The following is a 20,640-nucleotide window of genomic DNA, read 5'->3' as shown; positions in this document are numbered from 1 at the left end:
TGCTGTTGCCACCACATATTGTAGAGCCACTTTCAAAGCAACTTTTCCTGGGAAAAAATCCCAACTGCCTCTTGACAGAGGCGCTACCTATTTTATTCTCCTTGGGTCTGAAAATTGTGGACAGAAACCCATGGAGATCCCAGTGCCCCAAGTGGTGTTGTCATACAGCAAGCTGGGGACGAGGGGGGAGGGTTCCTGGGGGTGGAAGGGGTGAGGGCTTTGTGTGCGTGGTTATGAACGGGAGGAGACAGCCCTGCCCTGAGTCCATTTCAGGGTCTGAGAGGCAGTTCAGAAAAGAAGGAAGACACAGACCTTCCCCGTAAATAGCTTTGCTTCCATGCTGGGCACAGAGCTGGTAGGGGCCGGGTGAGGCAGCCAGGGCTACTCCTGAGAGCCCCAGGACTTAGACGGGGCTCTGTTTAATGACCCATTCGCCATGGGGGTTGGCACGGTACAGATCTACGAGGTAGGCATCTGGGTCCAGGCGATGCTCACCTGTGCGAAGAAGAGATGAAGTTGAGAGAGTGTCTGTGGAAGATGCAGTTGCCCTCCCAGAGACCTCTACCAGGCGGTGCACTGTCCCCCAACTGTGCAAGTCTTGGCTGCTGTGACTTACAGCTACCCTTTGCTCTGACCTTTGCTCTGACCTCCTCAATGGAAGACACCTTGTCAGGAAACTGTCATCCCCCTCCCCCAGATCAACCCACAGCCAATGCCAGAACAATACAGACCTACCAAAGACCAGCCTCCTTGCCTCCGCATGGAACAACACATGCAACTGGCACTCCAGAGCCCCTTGTGGATCAGGCAAAGTCCCAGGATGTGGGTTGTCCTGACTCCTTCCCCGGAACTCTTTTCCTGAGGCACCCCTCAGTGCATCACGCACTCCCAAAGCCCTGTCTCAGTCTCTGCTTCTTGGCCGCAGCTCTCCAAGTGCAGGCCCTGGACCAACAGCATCACCTGGGATCTTGTTAGGAATGCACATTCTCAGGGCACCACTGGGGGCTATGCCCTAATAGCCTTAATCACCCTCCAATGATGCTAATATTCCGCTAACATTTCAGGATCACTGCCCTAGAGAACACAACTGGAAACAGCAGCCTACATCCTTGGTTCCCACAAAGCCACGGACCCGTCAGAGCTGGACAGATGTTTGCAGAATTCCTAAGGCCTCCGTGACCATGGGCCTGGGGTGGGGCCCACCTCGGCTAGGGTGTCCCAGAGGCATCAGTCTCACTGGTGGTACTGACAATCTTCACACTAAACCCAAATTCTGCCCTTCTCTCCAAGCCCGAGACAGTCCAAACTCCAAACCACAGAATGGATTCCTAAGACGTGCACAGGCCAACCTTTAACCTCATGGCTGGGCACCACCTGGTTTCTGTGGCAGCAAAGCCTGAGGGGGTGGCTCATCTCAAGGCGAACTCTGGCCTCCCCCAGAGGGGTCCAGTGAGCCTTTAAAGTCAAAGGACTATCAGGAACCTGGGCTCTGCTCCCACCTCCCACAGAGGAACTTACCGATATTCCCCCCAACTTCATAGAGGAGGAGGTTGGCTGACTCCATGGACCTGAGGCTGCAAGACACAGAGAAAAAAACTATTGGCCTCTTCTTCTAGAGGCAGCAAGGTCAACAACAGTTTATGGTCCCAGGTCTGGAAAGAAAAGTCCCCACTGACTTTTTTATCCTGGAAGGAAAAGAGACCTAAGGACCCTCCTGAGAGAACTGGAACCAATGAAGAAGTCCAGCGTCCAGGGGCTAGGACAAGCCAGCTGGCACACAGGGAGGGCATGCAGTGAGCGCCAGCCAGGGTTGTTCCCTGCCATAGGCCCCTTCCTGTGATGGCAAGATGAGGGGTGACAGACAGGAACAGGAGCCTGCCGTGAGGGGCAGATTCTGAGTCAAGATGGATGATGGACATTGTATGCGTCCACATGATAATTATACTTGTCATATAAATACCAGGTAACTATTGTGTGATAATTGCAGGTACCCCAATTCCCATTCTAGGATCTGCCTCTGATGTGCGGTGTGGCCCTGGGCAAGCCGCTCTTTTTCTCGGGGCCTCAGTGTTCCCACCTGGAGGAGGAGGAGCTGGAACAGACGCTTGTGGAGAACGACAGTCTGCCAGCCCCGAGAAGGAAGCTCCGGGGCCTCAGGCTGCTCTTTGCCTCCGGGAATGACAGCGTATCAGTCTCCACCGGCCTTCTTCAGCTCCTTGGCCTGCTGCGTCCCTGGCTGCCTCAGGACCTTTGCCCAGGCAGTTTTCTGTGCCTGGAAGCCTTACCTCACGCCCCAGACTGCACCAGGGAACTCGTTTTGCATTCACTTTTTTATAAAGCCGAATACACTTTGTCACTTGATATTTACTTCGTGACTATTTGCTTTATCTCTAGCTCTTCAACAAGACTGTGAGCTTGCAAGGCCAGGGCCTCTGTCTGTTCTTTTCACGACTATTCTAGTACTCCACGTGGTGCTTGACTGACAGTAGGCATTCATTAAATACCTATTAAAATGAATGAATGGATGGTGGTCATTATCACTATTATTTGGAACCAAGAGGCTCCTGAGGTTGGAGAATCTGTCTGGTCATTCCAGAAAGGGAAAAGCCAAAGGCCAAGCCACAACACGTGTAACTCCCTTGTGGCCTTCAGCTCCAAAGTGCTGACACCTCCCTGCACCCACTCTGCTCCCTGCAGTGGAGTGGCTCCTGCCTCCTGGGGGTGCCCCTTACTGTAGGAGGAGGCTGTCTGAGTCCTCACTGCCCTCTTGACCTTTTGAACCGGGGCTGAGGTGCTCCATGAACTGCCTCAGGACATGGGCCACTTTGGTGCTGGGGGTCAGAGGCACTTTCAGGGGGTCCTTGATAGGCCAGGCCACCTGGATCTTTGCCACCTTGGGAGTCTGGAGAGAGAGAGAAAGAGCCATACACACAGGCACCACGTCCATGCCTGGAATTCAAACATACGTGCATAAACACATAGACATGTGCACTTACACAAATCCCACGCTAAACATCACAAGATGCACACGAATGCACACGTACACACCAGCCGCACACACACACACCCCCACAGCACTGCACAGAAACATGCCTGCACTTCTGAGCATGTGCTCACACAATGGGAGTGCATGCTACCCTCCCACAAACGCCTGCACGTCGATGTATGTGAAGACCCAGCACCCACGCATCATGTACAGCGCAGGTTCACTCTGGTCAGTTTCTCTGATCTGGACTTTAATAAGAAACCATATCCAAGATCCCCTCCCGGGAACACTCCGTATTCTTGGAAGGCCCCTCCCCTCTCACACGACCCCCGCCCCAGCCCCAGTCATCCCACAAAGCAACCCCTACTTTCCCAATCCTGCCAGGAGCTGCCTAAGATTGGGGCGGGGGATCTGGCTTCTAGAAATCCCCTCGCCACTCCAGCTTCCCCCTTCCTCAACCCCCTTCACCTCCCTGATTTCTGAGACACCGCGACGGCGCCGGGGCGCCCCCTGCTGGTCTCAACAGGCCGTTCCTAGCTGGAAAGATTCCTTCGCACCCGCCGCCTGCGGCCCCTTCCCCCCCCGCCCGGGGTGAGGGGCGCTCACCGCCTCGGGGCCGTCCCCCGGCTTGTCCCTGTCTGCGTGTATCCTCCGCAACCAAGTCTTGAGGCCCGCGTCGCAGAGTTGGGGGCGCCGGCTGCGGCCGTCGTTCAGTTTTCGCACCTGGGCCACCAAGAAAGAGGCGACCTGGCCAGAGAGAATCTAGTCTTCACGGGGACTGGGGCTGCTAGGGGTGAGAGGCAGAGCCCCCTCCAGGCCCCTGTGTCCTCTTCCCTGTCCCAGCATCCCACAGAGCTTGGAAACACGTTTTTTGTTGAACTGAAACACTAGCGTGGTGGAAGGAAGGGGGAGGGGGCCGTCAAGTCCCCCAAATAGAGCCTTGGAGCAGGGGACTGGAGAGCAGAGATCACCCTGAGGCTCAGTGGACAGGGGTCTCCCCCACCCTGGCTGGAGGGGCAGCTGCTCATTGGCACACTCAGGCAGGAGTGTCCCCAAGAACACACCTGGAGTGAGGTCCTGCTCTGAGAGCTCGGGACAGTCCACACTGGGGGATTCCTAGAGGCCTCCAGATCAACCTCTGCCTGTCGGTGGCATTCAGACTCAGCACATGGACTCAGAGAACCCGGACTCCATGGACCCTGATGATAATGCACACACTTCCCGGGGTCTGACAGGCCTGGGGTAGGTTCTGGGCTCCTCTCTTTGCATAATGTGTGCCCCTCGCCGTCATCTACATCTATGTTGTCTAAGGCTTTTATAACAAGAAGGCATTCAGGGATTTCTTGAAATGTTAAAGCTCCCCCCAATAAAAAGGGATTACAATCCAGTGTGTTTGAGCAGTGGCATTATCTCAGAGAAGAAAGGAACTGTGGGGGTGTACAGGGAGTATGGGGGAGAAGGAGGAGACTTTCCACAGAACGGCTGACTCTTGAAGTAGGTCTCGAAGAATAGGCAGAGGGCACCAGGCTTCTGCCCTTTCCAAAAAAGGGGGGGGGAGTGGAATTCCAGGCAGAGTGAACCGCATAAGCGAAAACTCAGAGTCTGGAGTTCAAGATGAGTTTGGAGAGCCAGCTGGCACTTGGTGTGTTTAGAACACAGACAAGTGCCCAGACAGCGTGGGGGAGAAGCCGAGAACAGTCAGAGAGGGTTTCACTTGCTGGTTTCTGGAATAAGAAATCTAATCTGATGACTTTATGGGTAGAGGGAGGGATAGAAGGAAGGATGATGGGTGGTGGATGGGTAGATAGGTGGATAGGTGGGTGGATAGTAGGTGAATGGATGGTGAATAGGTGGTGGATGCACGAACTGGTGGAAGGGCGAGTGGGTGGATGGATGGATGGATGCATAGGTGGGTGGATGGGTGGGCGGATGGATGGATGCATAGGTGGGTGGGTGGATGGGTGGATGGATGGATGAATAGGTGGGTGGGTGGATGGATGGGTGGATGGTGGATGGATGGATGGACGGATGGATGGGTGGATGGTGGATGGATGGATGGACGGATGGATGGGTGGATGGATGAATAGATGGGTGGATGAGCGGATGGTTGGATGGATGGATGGGAGACTTACTGGAGGAGGGATGAATGGATTGATGGATAGAGGAGGATACACATTTCTAAGTGAAAAAGTGACCTGATCTGTGGTGGCAGATGATGCTACCTTATACTCAAGGGAGTCTCGAGAGCTGGAGGGGTCTTCTCAGTGCTCTTGACCCACCCTCGACATTCAGCACACCATGCATGCTTACCTATACCAATGAGGGGGTCTCTCTCCCTGCTCTTGCCCCCGCTCTTGCTGTTGCCTGTAACTCAGGGCAAACCTCATGGTGGGGAAGGGGGTATCTCTGCTATCTGGCTCTGGCTCTGTCTTAGGCAGGCCCTGTGATCCTGAGCCTCAGGGGTGAGGTTTCCTCAGCAGCATCAAAGCTTTGATGTGGAAGAATTCTTTATAGGATCTCCAGGAATGCTTGAAATCTGGGATGGACCAGATGGCTACAAATTGAGAGATATGAAAAAAGTGTAGGCATCTCTCTTTGGACATTAAGGTAGGGAGAGAAGGAAAACGAAGGAAAACCACATGAGTGGTTTGAAAGGACAGTGCCCGTGATCCTGGATGGCAGGGGTGCCAGGGCAACTGCACCCAGAGGTGGGCCAGAGCCTGTCCAGGCTGCCCATGTGGACACCCCTCCCCTGCTCCTTGTGGCCCAGTAGTGCTCACCGTCCACAGCAGATCCTGGTAGTGCACCATCATCTGCACCACCTCAGCTGCTCCCTCTGCCAGCTGCTTCTCCTTGCCTTTGGGGAGTTTGAGGGGCCTCCCTTGATGCAGGAAGAGGTTAGGGGCCATCACTGTGGAAACACTCCACAGTGTCATCTTGTTGTGCTGTTCCTGGGCCACCACCTTCCTGAGGAATTCCAGGAGTGCCTGGGGAAAGGGACAGAACCTCCCTCAAATCTCACATCCCTGGGCTGCCCCGCCATCCCCAGGACATCCTGATGCGTGATGTGGGGCGCTAGGAAGGAGTCAGGAGCTGGAAGGGCAGGAAGAGGAGTTTCAGTTCCAGCGATGCCACCAGCCCACTCCATGAGCTCTCTATGCCTCAGTTTCCTGCTCTGCAAAATGTGACCCAAACTCTTTCCCTTTTCTGCTTCCTGAGAGATGAATGAGACATCTGGGTCAGACTTCAACTTCCAAGGAGAGAGAGGCCACAGGTCTGGAAAGTGAGTCTTTTCCTGGGATGTCTTTTTGGAGTCTGGATCTACCCAAAATGCCAAGGAAAGAATAGAGCCGCAGAGAATCAGAAAGAAAGGGAGAGGATGATGACAGCTGCCACTTACTGAGGATCCTTTGTGTTCCTGGTCCTTTAGTTAGCACCGTGCATGCATTTCTCATCTCACTTAATCATCACTACAACTCTGTAAGGTACGTTTTACTACTGTATCTATGTTATAGGGAAGGAAATTGACTTGGAGAATGTACCAAGGGCCATATAACCAGTAAGGACAAAGGGGATGGGGAGTGAGGGAAGGATGGATGGATGGATGGATGAAGGATGAAATATGGATGCAAAGAGGAAAAGAAGGAAGAATAGAGAGAAAGAGGGAATGGGGTGGGAAAGGAGGGAGGGAGGGAAGAAGGAAACATACTGAGCACCTCAAAGTATATCTTTCATTCTACGATTCGTCATGCTATTATTACGGATAAGGAAAAAGAAACTCAAGCAGGAAAACCCTGGCCTCCTCAGGCTTACCCCAGAGGCCCAGCTTGAGTCTGACCCAAGGACAGCCAGGAGGGTACAGGCAGCTGAGCCAAGTCTGCTCTCAGCCCTCGGCCTGAGCAATCCCTCCCACATGACAGACACAGTGGATTCCCTGAGGGACTGTTTCCCATACGGGTTCCCGATGGACCACCAGTGCCAGGCAACACCTTCCACAACAAAAGAGGCCCATGACCCACTGAGTTTAGAAAGTGCTGCGTACTCTAACCCCATGTGGGGATCCCCAAAGCCTCAGCATACTGAAGGCTCTAAGAAGTCCTGGGAAAAATCATCTTCAACTTTGTCTCATTAACTCTGTGTTTACTCATCTTGTTTGGACACACAGTCCTGTCCCCATGACACCTGTTAGCACCATGTAGAATGGATGTTCCACAGTGTTCATGGCTGGCCTGTCCCCTTACAGGACTCATCTGCTTTCTTTAGGAAAAAGTCTCAGAAAAGGTCTGCGTGGGTCATCCCTGTCCCAGCACCTGACGTGGTTGTTGAATGAATCAATGGGCACACTGGGGGCCATGACTGTGGTTCCAGCTGAGATGAGAGCATGGAGCAGCTCGTGGCAATTCTCACCTTCAAGGTGTTTCTGTTGGCTTCTGGGAGGATGAGGATGAGCAGGTGAAGAGCCTGCAGGCGCTGCTTCAGGTCAGGGATGCCTGTGGGACCGGGGGGGGGGCCTTAGGCTGGGAGAGGGCTCAGGGCCTCTCCCTCCCCACCTGGCCTCTTTGTGGAAAAATTCCAGAGTTGGAAAGCCCAGGGACAGCCAGAAATCCCTCTTCCATAAGGTCCCGGCTGTTTCCTGATCTAATGCTGACTCAGAAGAACCCTGACCAGTGCTGGTGGGGGGCTCACTCACTGTACTTGTGAATGAAGAGTAAATATCTATATGTGTTCTTGAGCACAAAGGCACACACACACACAGGCCTGGTTTGCAGCCTGAGAGCTACAGTCCAGGCTCGGAAGTGCAATAAGCCGCGTCACCCTTAGGTGGGCGCTGGATAGCTCTGCTGTCCTGGGGAGGAGCCTTCACGAAGCCCTTTGTGTTGTGAGGGATGAAATGGAAAAGTTGCCCTCCCCTCTCCTCCCTCTGGTGTCAGGGTCTCCAGGGAGAGGAGGGGTAGGAGTTATGGAGGTCAATGAAGTTCCCTAGAGCCAGACTGGACCCAGCAGCCAAGAGCTGGTTGGAACCCGGAGAACGGTTGCTCGGGAGACACGAGGCTGAGCACGCAGGGCTTCGGCCCTAGAATCCTGTGTGGCATCCACGCATTCATTCATTCATGCACTCACTTCTCAATAAATATCTATCAGGTGACTGTTGGGTGCCATGCTCCAGTCCAGGAACCTGGGACACAGTAGTGAAGGAAGCAGATAGGTCACAGACTCGTGGCGACTCCATTTCAGAGGAGAAACAGGTGATACACAAGCAAAGAAACAACTAAGTATCTCCAACACGGTACTGGCTTATGGAGAAATAAAAGAGTAATGACAGGCATCGGGCATCGTGATATCATCACGTAGGCTGGGCAGACAGCATGGCATGTGGGGTCAGAGGGGCCTCTTTGAGGCACTGACTTTGAGCGGACAGATGGGTGGGTGGGGCGGAGCTTCCAGTCAGAGGGAGTAGCATGTGCAGGGCCCTGAGGAGGAAACAGGAGGGACTTGAAGGCAGGCAGGAAGGCAGGAAGGAGGGCCGCCAGGAGGAGAGGAGTCAGAGAGGGCAAGTGAGGGGATAGGTGAGAGCTTATCTGAGAGTGCTGGGGGGTGGGAAGTGAGAGCAGAGGGTGGAGGGGACCTCTCAGTGTCCCTCCCCTCGTGTGGGGGTGGAAATCAGACTGCCTGAGCCCTCAAGATCACAAGGGGGATCTCAGGCAGGTGGTTTTATTCTTTTAAGAAAATTAGAAGTGACTGTGTTTGCACGCTGTGGACTGCGAAGAAGTCCAGACAGGAAAATAGATTTGCAGGGTATAAATAGAGTGAGGTCTGTGCAGTACATACCAGCCTGCAGTCGTGCACACATGCAGACGGACATGCACACACACGCGTGCCCACAGATAAGCGACAGATAAGCTCACCCCAAGGATGTGAAGAACTGAAGGACGCTGGTCCTGTCCACATGAGGACTAGTAAGGACCATGGTGCACAAAATCTTAGACTTCTCTTCTCACACATATGTGCACACATGTGATACATGCACACACAGCATACAACACCCATGCACATGCCTACGCGCACACATCAGGCACGCATGCTCACAGATACTGCTTCTGCCATCGGCTCGAGGTCCCAGAGATAGACATTTCTGGGAACAGATAGCCCATCTTCACACTCCTTTCCCTCTACAGCCAAGGCAGTGCCATCAAACCTCCTGCTCTCCACAGGCAGAGGGCTGGGCACACTCACGGGACGCCACGGCGAACGCCGGGAGGTACTCAGCCGTGAGCAGAGGCGTTGGCAGCTTCCGGATGAACCTCTTGAGCAGGTCCGATGCATCATTGTGATGGACCTCGTCCCAGCTAAAAAGACCCGCATAGAAGTCTCTCTCCAGCTTCTGTTCCAGCCCCTATGGGAGGGAGGGACACAGATATGTGGTTGTCCCAAGTCTCCTGTAGAAGTTGCTCTACCACTTCCCTGGGCCTCAGCTTCCTCACCAGCAAAGTGGGGACAGCAGTAGCATCTCCATTGCAGGTCAAATATGGAGGATTACTGGCCTAGTGTGTGAGTCACTGAACAAGTGGCTCCACTCAGCAGATGTGGGTGGTCTGACTCCAGGACCCACACTCTCAACTACCAAGCTAACTGCGCCACCTCCTCCTTCTCCAGCCCTCCTGGAATTCATGACCCACACAGAGACCAAAGACAGAACACAGACAAACCATGCACTGGCGTCTCTCCTGGCTTAACACACCTGTGAGCACATGGGGAGACGCAGCCTCGGTGAAGTGGAGAAGCCAAACCATTACCTTGACCCTGGCCTGGGATCCAGGCACCCTGAGAATGCCTTCCATGTTCAGCCCTCTCTTTTCCAAACAGGACAGCAGCTATCAGAGCAAAAAGCCAATGTTTAAACCGGCAGCCATTGAAAAGTGGGATTCATACTGGCAAGTCTATCTCCCATGAAAACCAGGAAGAGGAGAGTACTAGGAGAAGGATAACCCCCCCAAGAATTATAGCTTTCTTGGCCACTTTCACAAGGCAGACATTTTTCTCACTTAATCATTAATAAGAGAAGGATGCTGTTCTTATAATCCACTTTACAGATGTTGAAAGGTAGACTCATGGAAGCTCAGAAATCCACCCCGGTCTCTGAGCTAGCAAGTGCCAGAGCCAGAATCTGAACCCAGGTCTGAGTTTAAAGCCCACACTCTCACCCTATGCTAGACATCTCCTGACAATGGTACCCAGAGCCAGCCTCTGAAGGGCTAAGTAAGCCCCTGCTGGGGACCACTTACGGCCTGCAGTACCAGCGGGACCTGTGTGCTGGGGAGGACTTTGTGGTCTGCTTCCAGCAGGCTGTCGAGGGGCACGCCAAAGAGGTGAGTTTCTGCAGGAAGTCAGAGAGCAGAAGGGGCATTTCACGTCCTGGCACGAGAGTGGGGCTCCCACCTGCAAGGTCACCTGAGTGACTGGGATCAGACCACTCTCCTGTGGAGGGACTGAGCTTTCTAGAGAATGGTTGAAAACTCCTCATCTCTTGGGCAGAACAGTCAGCACCGCGATGATGACAACAGTGGCTGTGTCACAGAGCACAGAATCTCACCTGGATGAAAACGGAATGAGAGAAAAATGTGCTGCTGTCTCAGGGAGTGCTGGGTGCAAAAACTTGTTTCTCGGCAGGACTGGGCCAAATTCCCATGTATTCTCCATGTCTTCTCAACCATCCCAGCTTAAGACATTCTCAGGCTGACTTTCCTTCTTTCTCCTTTCACTGGTCCACCCCACCTCTGCTTGTCCCCTTCCTCTGATCTTTCTTATCCAACCTCCTCTTGTCTTTAAAGAAACAAAGAAATATAAATGCATAATGTTGAAAAGGATGCAGTGAGACGAACACTTTCATACATGATCTATGGGCAATATACATCTAGAACTTAGCTCATAAAGATATTCTAAAATAATCTATGGTGCATTCAAAGTTATGTGTACAGCAACAGTTACTGTGTTTTATGATAAGAAAGACATGGGCATCATAAATGTCCACTTATAGGGAAATGACTAAATATATTAGGATGCATCCATAAGGAGGAAAATAGTACAGTGAATAAAAATCATGTTTCCGGCCGGCTTGGTGGCTCAGCCTATAATCCCAGCACTTTAGGAGGCCAAGGCGAGTGGATTGCCTGAGCCCACGAGTTCAAGACCAGTTCGAGCAACTTGGTGGGACCTCATCTCTACAATAAAAAAATCAAAATATTAGCTGGGCATGATAGTGCACGCCTGTAGTGTTGGCTACGCGGAAGACTGAGGCAGGAGGATTGCCGGAGCCCAGCAGGTTGACGCTGGGGTAGCCGTGAGTATGCCGCTGCACTCCAGCCTGCGTGACAGAGTGAGACTCCAACTCAAAAAAAAAAAATCATGTTTACAAAGAATGTTAATCATTGTGATCAATGATACTACTGTTCTGAGTACACCACCTCTCCCTGCCTCCACACCCTTTGCAGGTCTTCCCATTAGAGAAGCAGAGCCAACTTACCACCCCTTGCTTTGGGCTCTCGGCTGAGTGACTAATTTGGACCAAGCAAAGGCTTAAAATGTGTTGTGTGGTAGACTTTGCCCCCTGAGCTTCCGCCACAGCCACAAAAACGTATGCCAGAGGGTCTGCTGGTCCCAGGAGGATAAGAGACCCATGAGGCGATCCTAGACCCAGCCGACAGCTTGGAGTCAGGCCCAGCCTAGATCAGCCAAACCACCCCGGTTTACCCACAAACATGTGAGCAAGAGTAAAGAAGTATTAAGTCATGAGTTGGGTTGTTTGCTATGAAGCGGCATCATGGCAATTGCTGATCAATACAATAATTGGGAAATGTCCATAATCAATAATATTCAGGGAAAAGGACACAGGCATAGGAAGATACCCTAAAAGGCAACAGTGCTTATATCTGAGTTGTATTTTTCCTTTTGGTATTTTTCTCTATTTCCCAAATCTCCCACAATGAGCAGGAATTGTTTTCAGAGGCAAAAAAGTAATAACATAACCAGAAGAAAGACAGAAGCTGAGCCCATCTTGGCAGGCAGGTCCCCACAAGTCTCCTGGGATGAGAAGCTGGAACTTTCACCTCCGGGAGTCTGCACTGGGACTGCTGACCTGTCGCTTTCCGCTTCCCTGCCTTGCTCCTCTTCAGGTCCAAGCCGAGGACGTCACAGAGCGCAGTCAGCTCTATGAGGGCCAGAGAAGGGACCTTCTTCATATCCTGAAGGGACAGGTCTCCTATCCTTGTCACGCCGAGCCTGCTCTTGGGGATTCCAAACATCTAGAGAGGGGAGTAAAGACAGTGTGTCAGGCCACATCAGATAGGCTTGCTGGTGCTCCCCATGCCTCCCTGGCCTGTAGGCAGAAGAAAGAGCAAAGTGGGAAAGAGGGAGCACTCAGGAGTCATCCTCGATTCGGGTCCAGGCTCCACCTCTGACCAGGTGACATGCTGACTCTCTGATTCCCCTTCTGTGATCATAAAACAGGGCTTGCCCCCCCAAAAGTCTTGTGACAGTAAACGAGCTAATGTGTATAAAGTGCTTAGCCTGGCACCAAGCACAGCGCGAGGCCCCCCCAAATGAAAGCTATTTCACATCTGCCTCCCCACAAAAGGGCTTGGACAGGGGTCCCCCATAGGCCACCTATCCTTGTTTCTATTGTCCTTTGTTCCTCTCCCTCACCCCATCTGTGCCCACCCTTGGCCATGCCACCAGCAGAAATAAATGATGCTCCACTGTGCCATCTAGAGCCCACATGGGGGATCTGCAGGCAATTCCAGGCGTTCTTGCTGCCAAGAGGGAAAGGGATAATAATGCCATATGGTAAAAATGCAACCTAGTGCTTGGTGTGTGGGCTGTGAAATCACACTTCCTGGGTTCAAATTCTAACTTTATCAGTGAGTTCAGGCCAATAATTTTACCTGTCTCTGTCCTGGCTTTCTCATCTGTGAAACAGGACTAATAACAGTGTCTACTTCACAGGACTGTTAGGAATTTAAATTCAATAAACCATAAAAAAACACAGTGCCTGACACATAATGAGTACTAAATAATTATTAATTATTAAAATTTTTAAGCTTACTTACAATGACAATTGCCACCAACATAACTGAATGAAATTAAATAACGTGTGGAAAGTACTTGGCATAATACCTGGTCTGTGTCAAAGATCAATATGTGATATCTTTAGCAGTTAAATTATCATAACTGCTCATCAGAATTAGAGGCCATTGATGATCCCTGATTCAGCACTATTTCTTTCTTTCTTTTTTTTTTTTGAGTTGGAGTCTCACTCTGTAGCCCAGACTGGAGTGCAGTGGCGCTCCCGGCCACCGCAGCCTCGACCTGCTGGGCTCCGGCGATCCTTCTGCCTCAGCCTTCCAAGTAGCTGGAATTACAGGCGCATGCTACCATGCCTGGCTAGTTTTTGATTTATTGTAGAGATGAGGTCTTGCCAAGTTGCCCGGGCGGGTCTCGAACCCGCGGGCTCAGGCAATCCATTCACCTCAGTCTCCCAAAGCGCAGGATTACAGGCTGAGCCACTGAGCCCAGCTTAGCACTATTTCTTTAGGTGACCAACTGGCCACCAAGTGACAATATAGTAAAACTGAGGCCTGTCCCAACCGCCACGTGAGTGAGCCATGTTTCATGGGAATCTTCAGCCCCAGTGGAGCCTTCAGATGATGCAGCCCTGGCTGAGAACTTGACTGCAACCTTGTGAGAGGCCTTGAGCCAGAAACACTCAGGGAAACTTCGCTCAGATTTTTGAGCATCAAAAACTGTGGGAAATAATACATATTTGTTGTTTGGAGTTACAAAGTTTTAGGGAATTTGTCAGGCAGTAGTAGATAACTAATACAGCTTCCGAAGAGAAAAAATAAAAATAAATAAATTATCATTATTCATAACTTAATGGGGAAAATCATCAAGGAAGAAGACAAGATCATGTTTAATATTAATTATCTCTGATGCTTTAGGAATAAAACTCATTATTTTAAAATGCTATTTGAGGTACTGTGGTTAAGGGATAAATTAGGTGTAAAGTACATGGGAACTCTGTACTTTACTGTTTTCATAACTTCTTGTGAGTCTAAAATCATTTCAAAGTAAACAACTGAATAGAAAACTCTATTTGAATGAGTGAAATGCTTTCACATGAGAGTAGCGGTTATTACAGAGAGTGGGGCAAACTTCCTAAGCAGTAGGGAGGAGGGGTCAGGAAGGCTCTGAGGTCAGGCTGAGAGGGCCCAGTCCTGGTGTCTGTGCTAGCCAGCTCTGTCCCTTCTCCCCTATGAGCTCCACTTCTCTTTTTTCTATCATAAAGTGGGAGAGCAGTGACAGCACCCCTCTCCCAGGGCAAGTTAAAGAAACAAGAAGACAGTGCATGGGAAGCCTCGGGACCAACGCCCAGGGCCAGGCAGATGTTCCTCAGCCAGATGTTCCTTGGTTTATCCAACCACATCACAGCATGGTCAGTGAAGAAACTCCTCCTATAGTAACAGCGGGACTGTGACAGGTTATGTGTACTACGTGAAAGAATCAGAACAGTGGCTACTCTGGGGAGAAGGGGTTACTTGGGAAGGGCATGGGTGGGGAGAGGCGGTAGGGTCTATATCTTAATTTGGGTAGTAGTTACATAGCTGCACGCATCAGGCTGTGCATGGTAAGTCTCTGAGCACTTCACTATGAATTGTACTTCAGTCTTCAAGAACTAAATATTAATTTGGACAACTGAACATCTGAATAAACAAAACTAAAATGTTGAATTTCTCTTTCTCATACCAGCCACCAATATTAACTTTAAAAATGATGTCAATGAATTGTTACCAGTTTGCTGGAAGAGAGAGAACTTACTAAGGATAAAAGTAAAGAAGAACATCAAGAAACTATTGATAGTACTGCTAGACTATAAGCTCCCTGCTCCCTTGTCCTTGACACCCAGCCGTCACTCAGTAAATATTGTGGCATGAATTAAATAAATGAATGATTCAGCAATGTTCATGCTGGGTGTGTGTCTGCATGGAACCCCGCCTGGCCACCAGACCTCTGGGCAGCATCCTCACCGGCAGGGAACCCCTGTCCCAGGGGCAGGTGCTTCCCAGGGATGGCCTGGCCCTCTGCAGGAGCACCGCAGCTTGTTCTGAGTAGGCAGAGTCCATGTCGAAGACTTCTTCCCTCTCAGTCTGCTCCTGTGTGCCCCCAGGTTCTGCAACTGCTGGGGAAACCAAACAGAGTGGCAGTGAGAACGAGCTTCCAGAAAGCAAGTTCTTGGGCTTAGGACTCAAGTCCTTAGCCCCAAGAAATGATCTCCCAGGTTCAAGTTCAAAGCCCCAGAATCAAATCATCAGGCTTAAGGCTCAGACCCATTGATCAGAAAGTGATTTCTTAGCTAACAGCCATTGCCCCAGAAGTAATTTCCTAACTAAGGCTCATTGTTCAGAAAGTTATTTTCTAGCTAAGGCCTATTGCCCCAGAAGTGACTTTTTCTGGGTAAGGCCATGGGTCTGAAGGCGATAGCCCACTTAAGGGCCTGACTTGTCCTCTCAAGGCTCCTCCTTACTGCTCAAGGGTCAGCAGAAAGAGGGAAATAGAGTATATACATTCTCCTACTTCACAGAGCAGACCTTTGTGCAGCTGGGAGGATTCCCAGGGCCCTGGAAAAAGAAGGCTACTTACCCAAAAGAGACTTAGAATCTCCAGAACTGAGCCAGGCCCATTTCATACTTGAGTCCCCATTCTCTGAACACACATTCTATGCAAATGACAGAGAGTGCACAATTAGTCACGTGGGAAGCAGATGATACCCACACAACCCTGGGAGATGGGAGCCATCTACAACCTCTTCTTCACAGACAGAGCAGCTGAAGCTCAGAAAAACTAAGTCACTTGCCCAAGGTCCCTAAAGTGGAGGCATGGGCACTGGGGTCCACACACAGTGGCAACAGGCATATATGCATTGCCATGCACAAAGACCTATATGCAGCATGGGGACATAGTAGTGTGCAGGGAGATACACATGTGGAAACCCACACACTCTAATTATACACACAGGCATATACATGCACCCCAACACAACTCTGTAGCAGAATCATTGCATCTCTCAGGCTGTGGTGGCATCACAGAGACCCCAGTCAGACAAGGCCTGTAGTTACCTATATGCCACTTACCCCTGAATTAAAGACCCCAAAGATGTCCCTGACATCTCTAATAGGTGCCTTGTGTCGTCTTTGGGCTGAGTGAGTATAGATATCCAACCGGCGGCACACAGCGGCCACTTGGGTCTGTGTCAGGGTGGACAGGAGCTCCTGGTGACCACCGTCCAATCCCTGGTCACCAAGGAGGCCTGACAGGCCTATGTCCTGCAGCCACTGGGACTCAGCTTCCACTTCTACCAGCAGAGGGAGAAACAAGATGAGTCACACAGTTCCATGCTCAGCCACACACACCAACCAAAGCTCCACGTGGAAGCATGCAGTCGCCTGCTTGCAGGAGCATCCACATACCTTATTATGGCGCTCACTAACATCAGCCAGAATCTTCTTGGGGAGAAGGCCCAAAGAGGCATCTGAATGGGGAGGGGAGTTTATTGATGGCACTAGCCAATATGTAGATTTAAACCCATAAATCTGCCATTCACTGGGAACAGAGCTGGCTGAGGAAGGGCCCTGTGTGTTCTGATTCTGGAATATAGCAATGAACTCACTTCTCCCAAACCTGGCAGAAACTGCCACAGGGTCACATGGACCCAGCCATGCAGGCAGTTGGTGCTCCCTTGGGAAGTCCTCTGCATTCAAGATCTTATTTCTGTTGGAATAGTCTCCTCAACTGTGCTTCACAAGGAGACTGCCAGGTTCCTACAACAAAACCCTTAATTGGGAAGGGAGGACGTGTTGAAACGGCAGCAACCTGGGTCCCACCTCCAGGGGTTTTGCTCCAGGAGTTCAGGCCCAGACTTGGGAATCTGTACCTGGAATGTCCTCCCTGGATTATCTAATGCAATTGGGTCTTCAGATCACACTTGAAAAACATTGGCCTTATTATGGGAGAAATGCAGAAGCTGGACACACATGTGAGGGGCCTGCTAGGGCGTACTTAGTTGTGTTGAGTGTTGACCAAGTTGGTCAACAAGGTACTCATGGCTTTAAAAACCCAGACAAAACTGCTTTTATGGCAGTTGGGGTTGTATACATGGGCCAGACATGGAAATCTTTCCCCAGCATTTTTCCTGCTCTTGGGAACCAGAACAAATGGGCAGTCACAACGATGTGGGTCCCCTCCTGACTTGTGCCAGCTGGTGAGGGCACTTATTCTATCATGATGCTGGGACTTGCTTCATTTGTACAGGATCCTTTGAGTAAACCAGTGCTTCCTCAGATGTGGGCATTTACCTACCACATTTATAATTGTTATCTGTAGCTAATTATCCTTGTAAAATTATTTACCAATATTTTCCCTAATTATGGGCCACATTTTTTTACTTAATCGGACCTATTTTAAAAGAAAGCAATATCCTCACCATAAATAGAGCATCCACCTGCCTTAAGTAGAAGTTAATGGAGAAAAATGAATTATTATAACATTCTTGGCTCCACATCAGCAGAGGTTCCCTCTGCTCTGCAAGTCTAAAAAAGTTCTTGTGTTTATTTAGTTGTCCCTTATCCAATCTGACTCCACTCACTATTTTATTTGAAATTAGATTGTCACCATATTATGATGCCAGACAGGTTAGATGGAAGCCTTCTAGTGCAGGGTCCCTCTTAAAACCACCTCTCGTAGCACCAGAGATTTGCATTCCACACTTGGGACACTTGACCACTAGGCCCTCAGGAAGTTTGTATCTCCCATATCATCTATTTTGCCACCCATGGGCTAGTGCAGCTGAATCTCAGTATGCCAGACAAAGAAGGTTTCCATGGGGAACCCTTTCATTCCTTCATTTGCTGAACATGTAAGGCTGGAGTACAGGAATGTGCTTGGCTCTGTTCCAGGGTCTGAGGAAACAGCAGTGAAAAGGGTTGACGATGTCCCTGGCCTCATGGACATTACCTTCTAGTGGGGGACACAGACACGTGCAAACCAGTGCACTAGGTCATATCAGATGGTGATAATTGCTACAACATTGAATACAGTAGGGCGGGGGCTAGAGAATGATAGGGTAGGGGCACTATTTTATTTAGGGAAGCTGATGGAGCTCCGAGGAGGCGACATTTGAGCACAGTCCTGACTGGAGAGAACAAGCCATGCAGAAATCTGTGGAGGGAGCATTTTAGGCAGAGGGAGCAGTGAGGACAAAGGACCAGAGACAGGAATGTGCTTTTATGGTCAGGTATCAGCAAAGAGGCCTGAGGATGGGAGCAGAGAGACAGTCAGCCAGGGTAGAAAGAAACAAGACAGAAAGGAGGCACAGGGCCAGTTCTGTGAAGCCTGGTAAGCTATGGTGTGGTGGCTTTACCATATGTCCCCAGATTCTTTGACTCTTTTCCCATCAAGAGGTGGAGTCTAATCCCCCTACCTCCCATTGAATATGAACTGCACATAGGGCAACAGAATGTAGCAGATGTAATGCTGTCTTTCTTCCAAAGCCAGGTCAAGGCAACTTCTACCTGGATATCTCTCTCTTGACTCTTGTGCTTGGACCCCAGCCACCATGCTGTGAGAAACCTTAGGCCACATGTGAAGGTCACATGGAGGTATTCTAGATGACAGTTCCAGATGAAGCCCAGCTAATGGTCATATCCACTGCCAGACACGTAGATGAGAAATCCCTTGAGATGATTCTAACCCAGTCACCATTTGACTATAACTGCATGAGAGACCCTTAGTGAAAACCGCCTTGCTGAGCTCAGTCAACCTCCAGGAGAGTGAGATGGATATCAACAAAATAATTGTTTGTTGATGGTCATAACAAACGATTATTGTTGCAAAGTTTGGGGTGGTTTGTTACACAGTAGTAGACAATGGAGACACATGGTTGTCTATTACTCTGAAAGAGATAGGGAGACGTTTGAGAATTTTGAGCAGAGGGCTTAGAATCCCCTAGGATGTTATCCCCATAAGAAAGACGTTGCTTTATCTTCACTATTATATCTCCAGTGTCAAAACAGCAGCTGGCAAAAATAAGCACTCAATAAACAATTCCTGAAGGATTTAGTCTAAAGAGGAGCATAGTCTAATTTATATTATTAAGAGATCATATTGATTGTGGCAGGGAGAACAGGTGGTAGAAAGCAAGAGTACAGCAAGGAGACCAACCCAGGCAACAGAGGAAACCCTTTCATGTTCTGCTTCATGTCTGGATCTTCTCACATTTCTCCTCCTAGAATTGGCCCTCCCACTGCCCTTGCAGGCCCCAGCCAGGGTTCCTCACCTGCCGGGAACTGACCTCCGCCCTCGCCGCAGACCTCCTCTCTCAGCTCATCCCTCTGCTGGATCCATTCCACCTCCTTCCAAAAGCCGTCCATGGACAGGCTCTCTGCCAAGGACAGCTGAGAGCAGCTGGCAGGGCGTGGTGGCAGGTGATTCTTCTGGGGAAGATGATTCATTTGGCTGGAGGGGGGGCCAGAGCTGTAGCAAGTGGGGAGGGTGTAGGGGAGTCAGCAAAGCTCTGCTCATGATGGAGTCTGTGCCGAGGGTTCGTGGTTCTCCAGAAGTCAGCCTGGGGCCTCTGGGAACTGGGCAAGCTCCCCAGACATGTTTCTCAGAGGTGACAGATGTATGGCAAGTCTTACCCATCACCCCCTGGGGACTCTTGGAAACCAGCAGAGGTCAGAGTAGAGCCAGACCACTCTGTTTGTTTCCACCTTCTTAGGCAAGGTGAGCAATCTTGGACGAACAGATGGTGGAGCCAACATTCACATGAGGGGATTAGACAGGACAGGTAAGGAAGTGACAGTGCAGCACTTCACTCATTTCACCAAATGTTTACCTGCAATGTTTCCTATTTCCTTCCTCTCACACTCCCTTCTCTGTGAAACTGTCAAAGCCCTGGTTCTCCTGTTTGGAATGTAGGACCACTTCATCTCCTCCCATGCCCCAGTCAGATGTGAACAGAGCAAATACCAGACCTCAGAGATGCCATCCATCACTGAGTCTCTCAAGGTGTTGAACCTAGGGCTTGAGGGGCTGGTGACAGGCACATAAACTGGGAAGCTATGATGGGGCTGGAGTGGCCAGTCTCACAAGAGAAGCAGTGAGGGGACTCTCTGCCGCCATGGAGGGATGGAGAGGTGACCTCCGCTTGATTTTTCAGGCCCCAGCTGCAGCCTCTCCTGACCCAGGCAATGTGGTTTACCCCCTGAGCCTTGACTCCTCCACCCTTCCCTTTAATCCCCTCTTCTTTCCAAGCTACACTAAATAGATTTCCACTTCACGCAATCAAATCCCAGAACACGCAAGTGTGAGTCCCCTGGTCTAGACACATGACAGTCCAGGGCTTCCGATAAGATCAAGGGTCAAACTTCTGTGCTGCTTGGCAGAACCTTTGAGAAATGGTGGGATTGGTATTAACACAGAAATACTGGAGTCTGCACAGACTCTGACACATATCAGCAAACAGACCATAAACTACCCCTGCTGGAAAAATGGGAGGAAATACATTTCTAGTTTCCTCAAATGGGGGGAAAAAGTGTACTCTACAA

General features: G+C 50.5%; 1 protein-coding gene across 1 annotated transcript; it reads right to left on the bottom strand.

Annotated features, from left to right (window-relative positions):
• Positions 1 to 236: 236 nt before the first annotated feature.
• On the bottom strand, positions 237 to 19,545 carry ARHGAP40 (Rho GTPase activating protein 40). Its single transcript, XM_008056522.1, has 14 exons — positions 19,371 to 19,545; positions 16,171 to 16,391; positions 15,680 to 15,755; positions 15,067 to 15,215; positions 12,120 to 12,285; positions 10,270 to 10,361; positions 9,781 to 9,858; positions 9,221 to 9,380; positions 7,394 to 7,476; positions 5,767 to 5,973; positions 3,593 to 3,733; positions 2,733 to 2,902; positions 1,519 to 1,574; positions 237 to 495 (listed from the first exon to the last, which is right to left on the bottom strand). Exons 1-14 carry the CDS (start codon positions 19,543 to 19,545, stop codon positions 404 to 406), a joined length of 1,866 nt encoding a protein of 621 aa, XP_008054713.1. The 3' UTR covers positions 237 to 403.
• Positions 19,546 to 20,640: the final 1,095 nt, after the last annotated feature.

The sequence above is a fragment of the Carlito syrichta genome, unplaced genomic scaffold (assembly GCF_000164805.1).
Source record: "Carlito syrichta isolate Samal-C Ts95f unplaced genomic scaffold, Tarsius_syrichta-2.0.1 Scaffold302386, whole genome shotgun sequence".
Taxonomy (NCBI): Eukaryota; Metazoa; Chordata; class Mammalia; order Primates; family Tarsiidae; genus Carlito; species Carlito syrichta.
This window is presented reverse-complemented; position numbering and strand designations above follow the sequence as displayed.

What these genes read in the sequence shown, in the direction of transcription:
- ARHGAP40 (XM_008056522.1), bottom strand. Translation starts at nt 19,545, where the DNA reads ATGAATCATCTTCCCCAGAAGAATCACCTGCCACCACGCCCTGCCAGC. An exon ending in AGATTCTAAGTCTCTTTTGG is followed by an intron (nt 15,216 to 15,679) that starts GTAAGTAGCCTT and finishes TTTCCCCAGCAG; the next exon opens with TTGCAGAACCTGGGGGCACA. An exon ending in CCAACAGAAACACCTTGAAG is followed by an intron (nt 5,974 to 7,393) that starts GTGAGAATTGCC and finishes CCCTTTCCCCAG; the next exon opens with GCACTCCTGGAATTCCTCAG.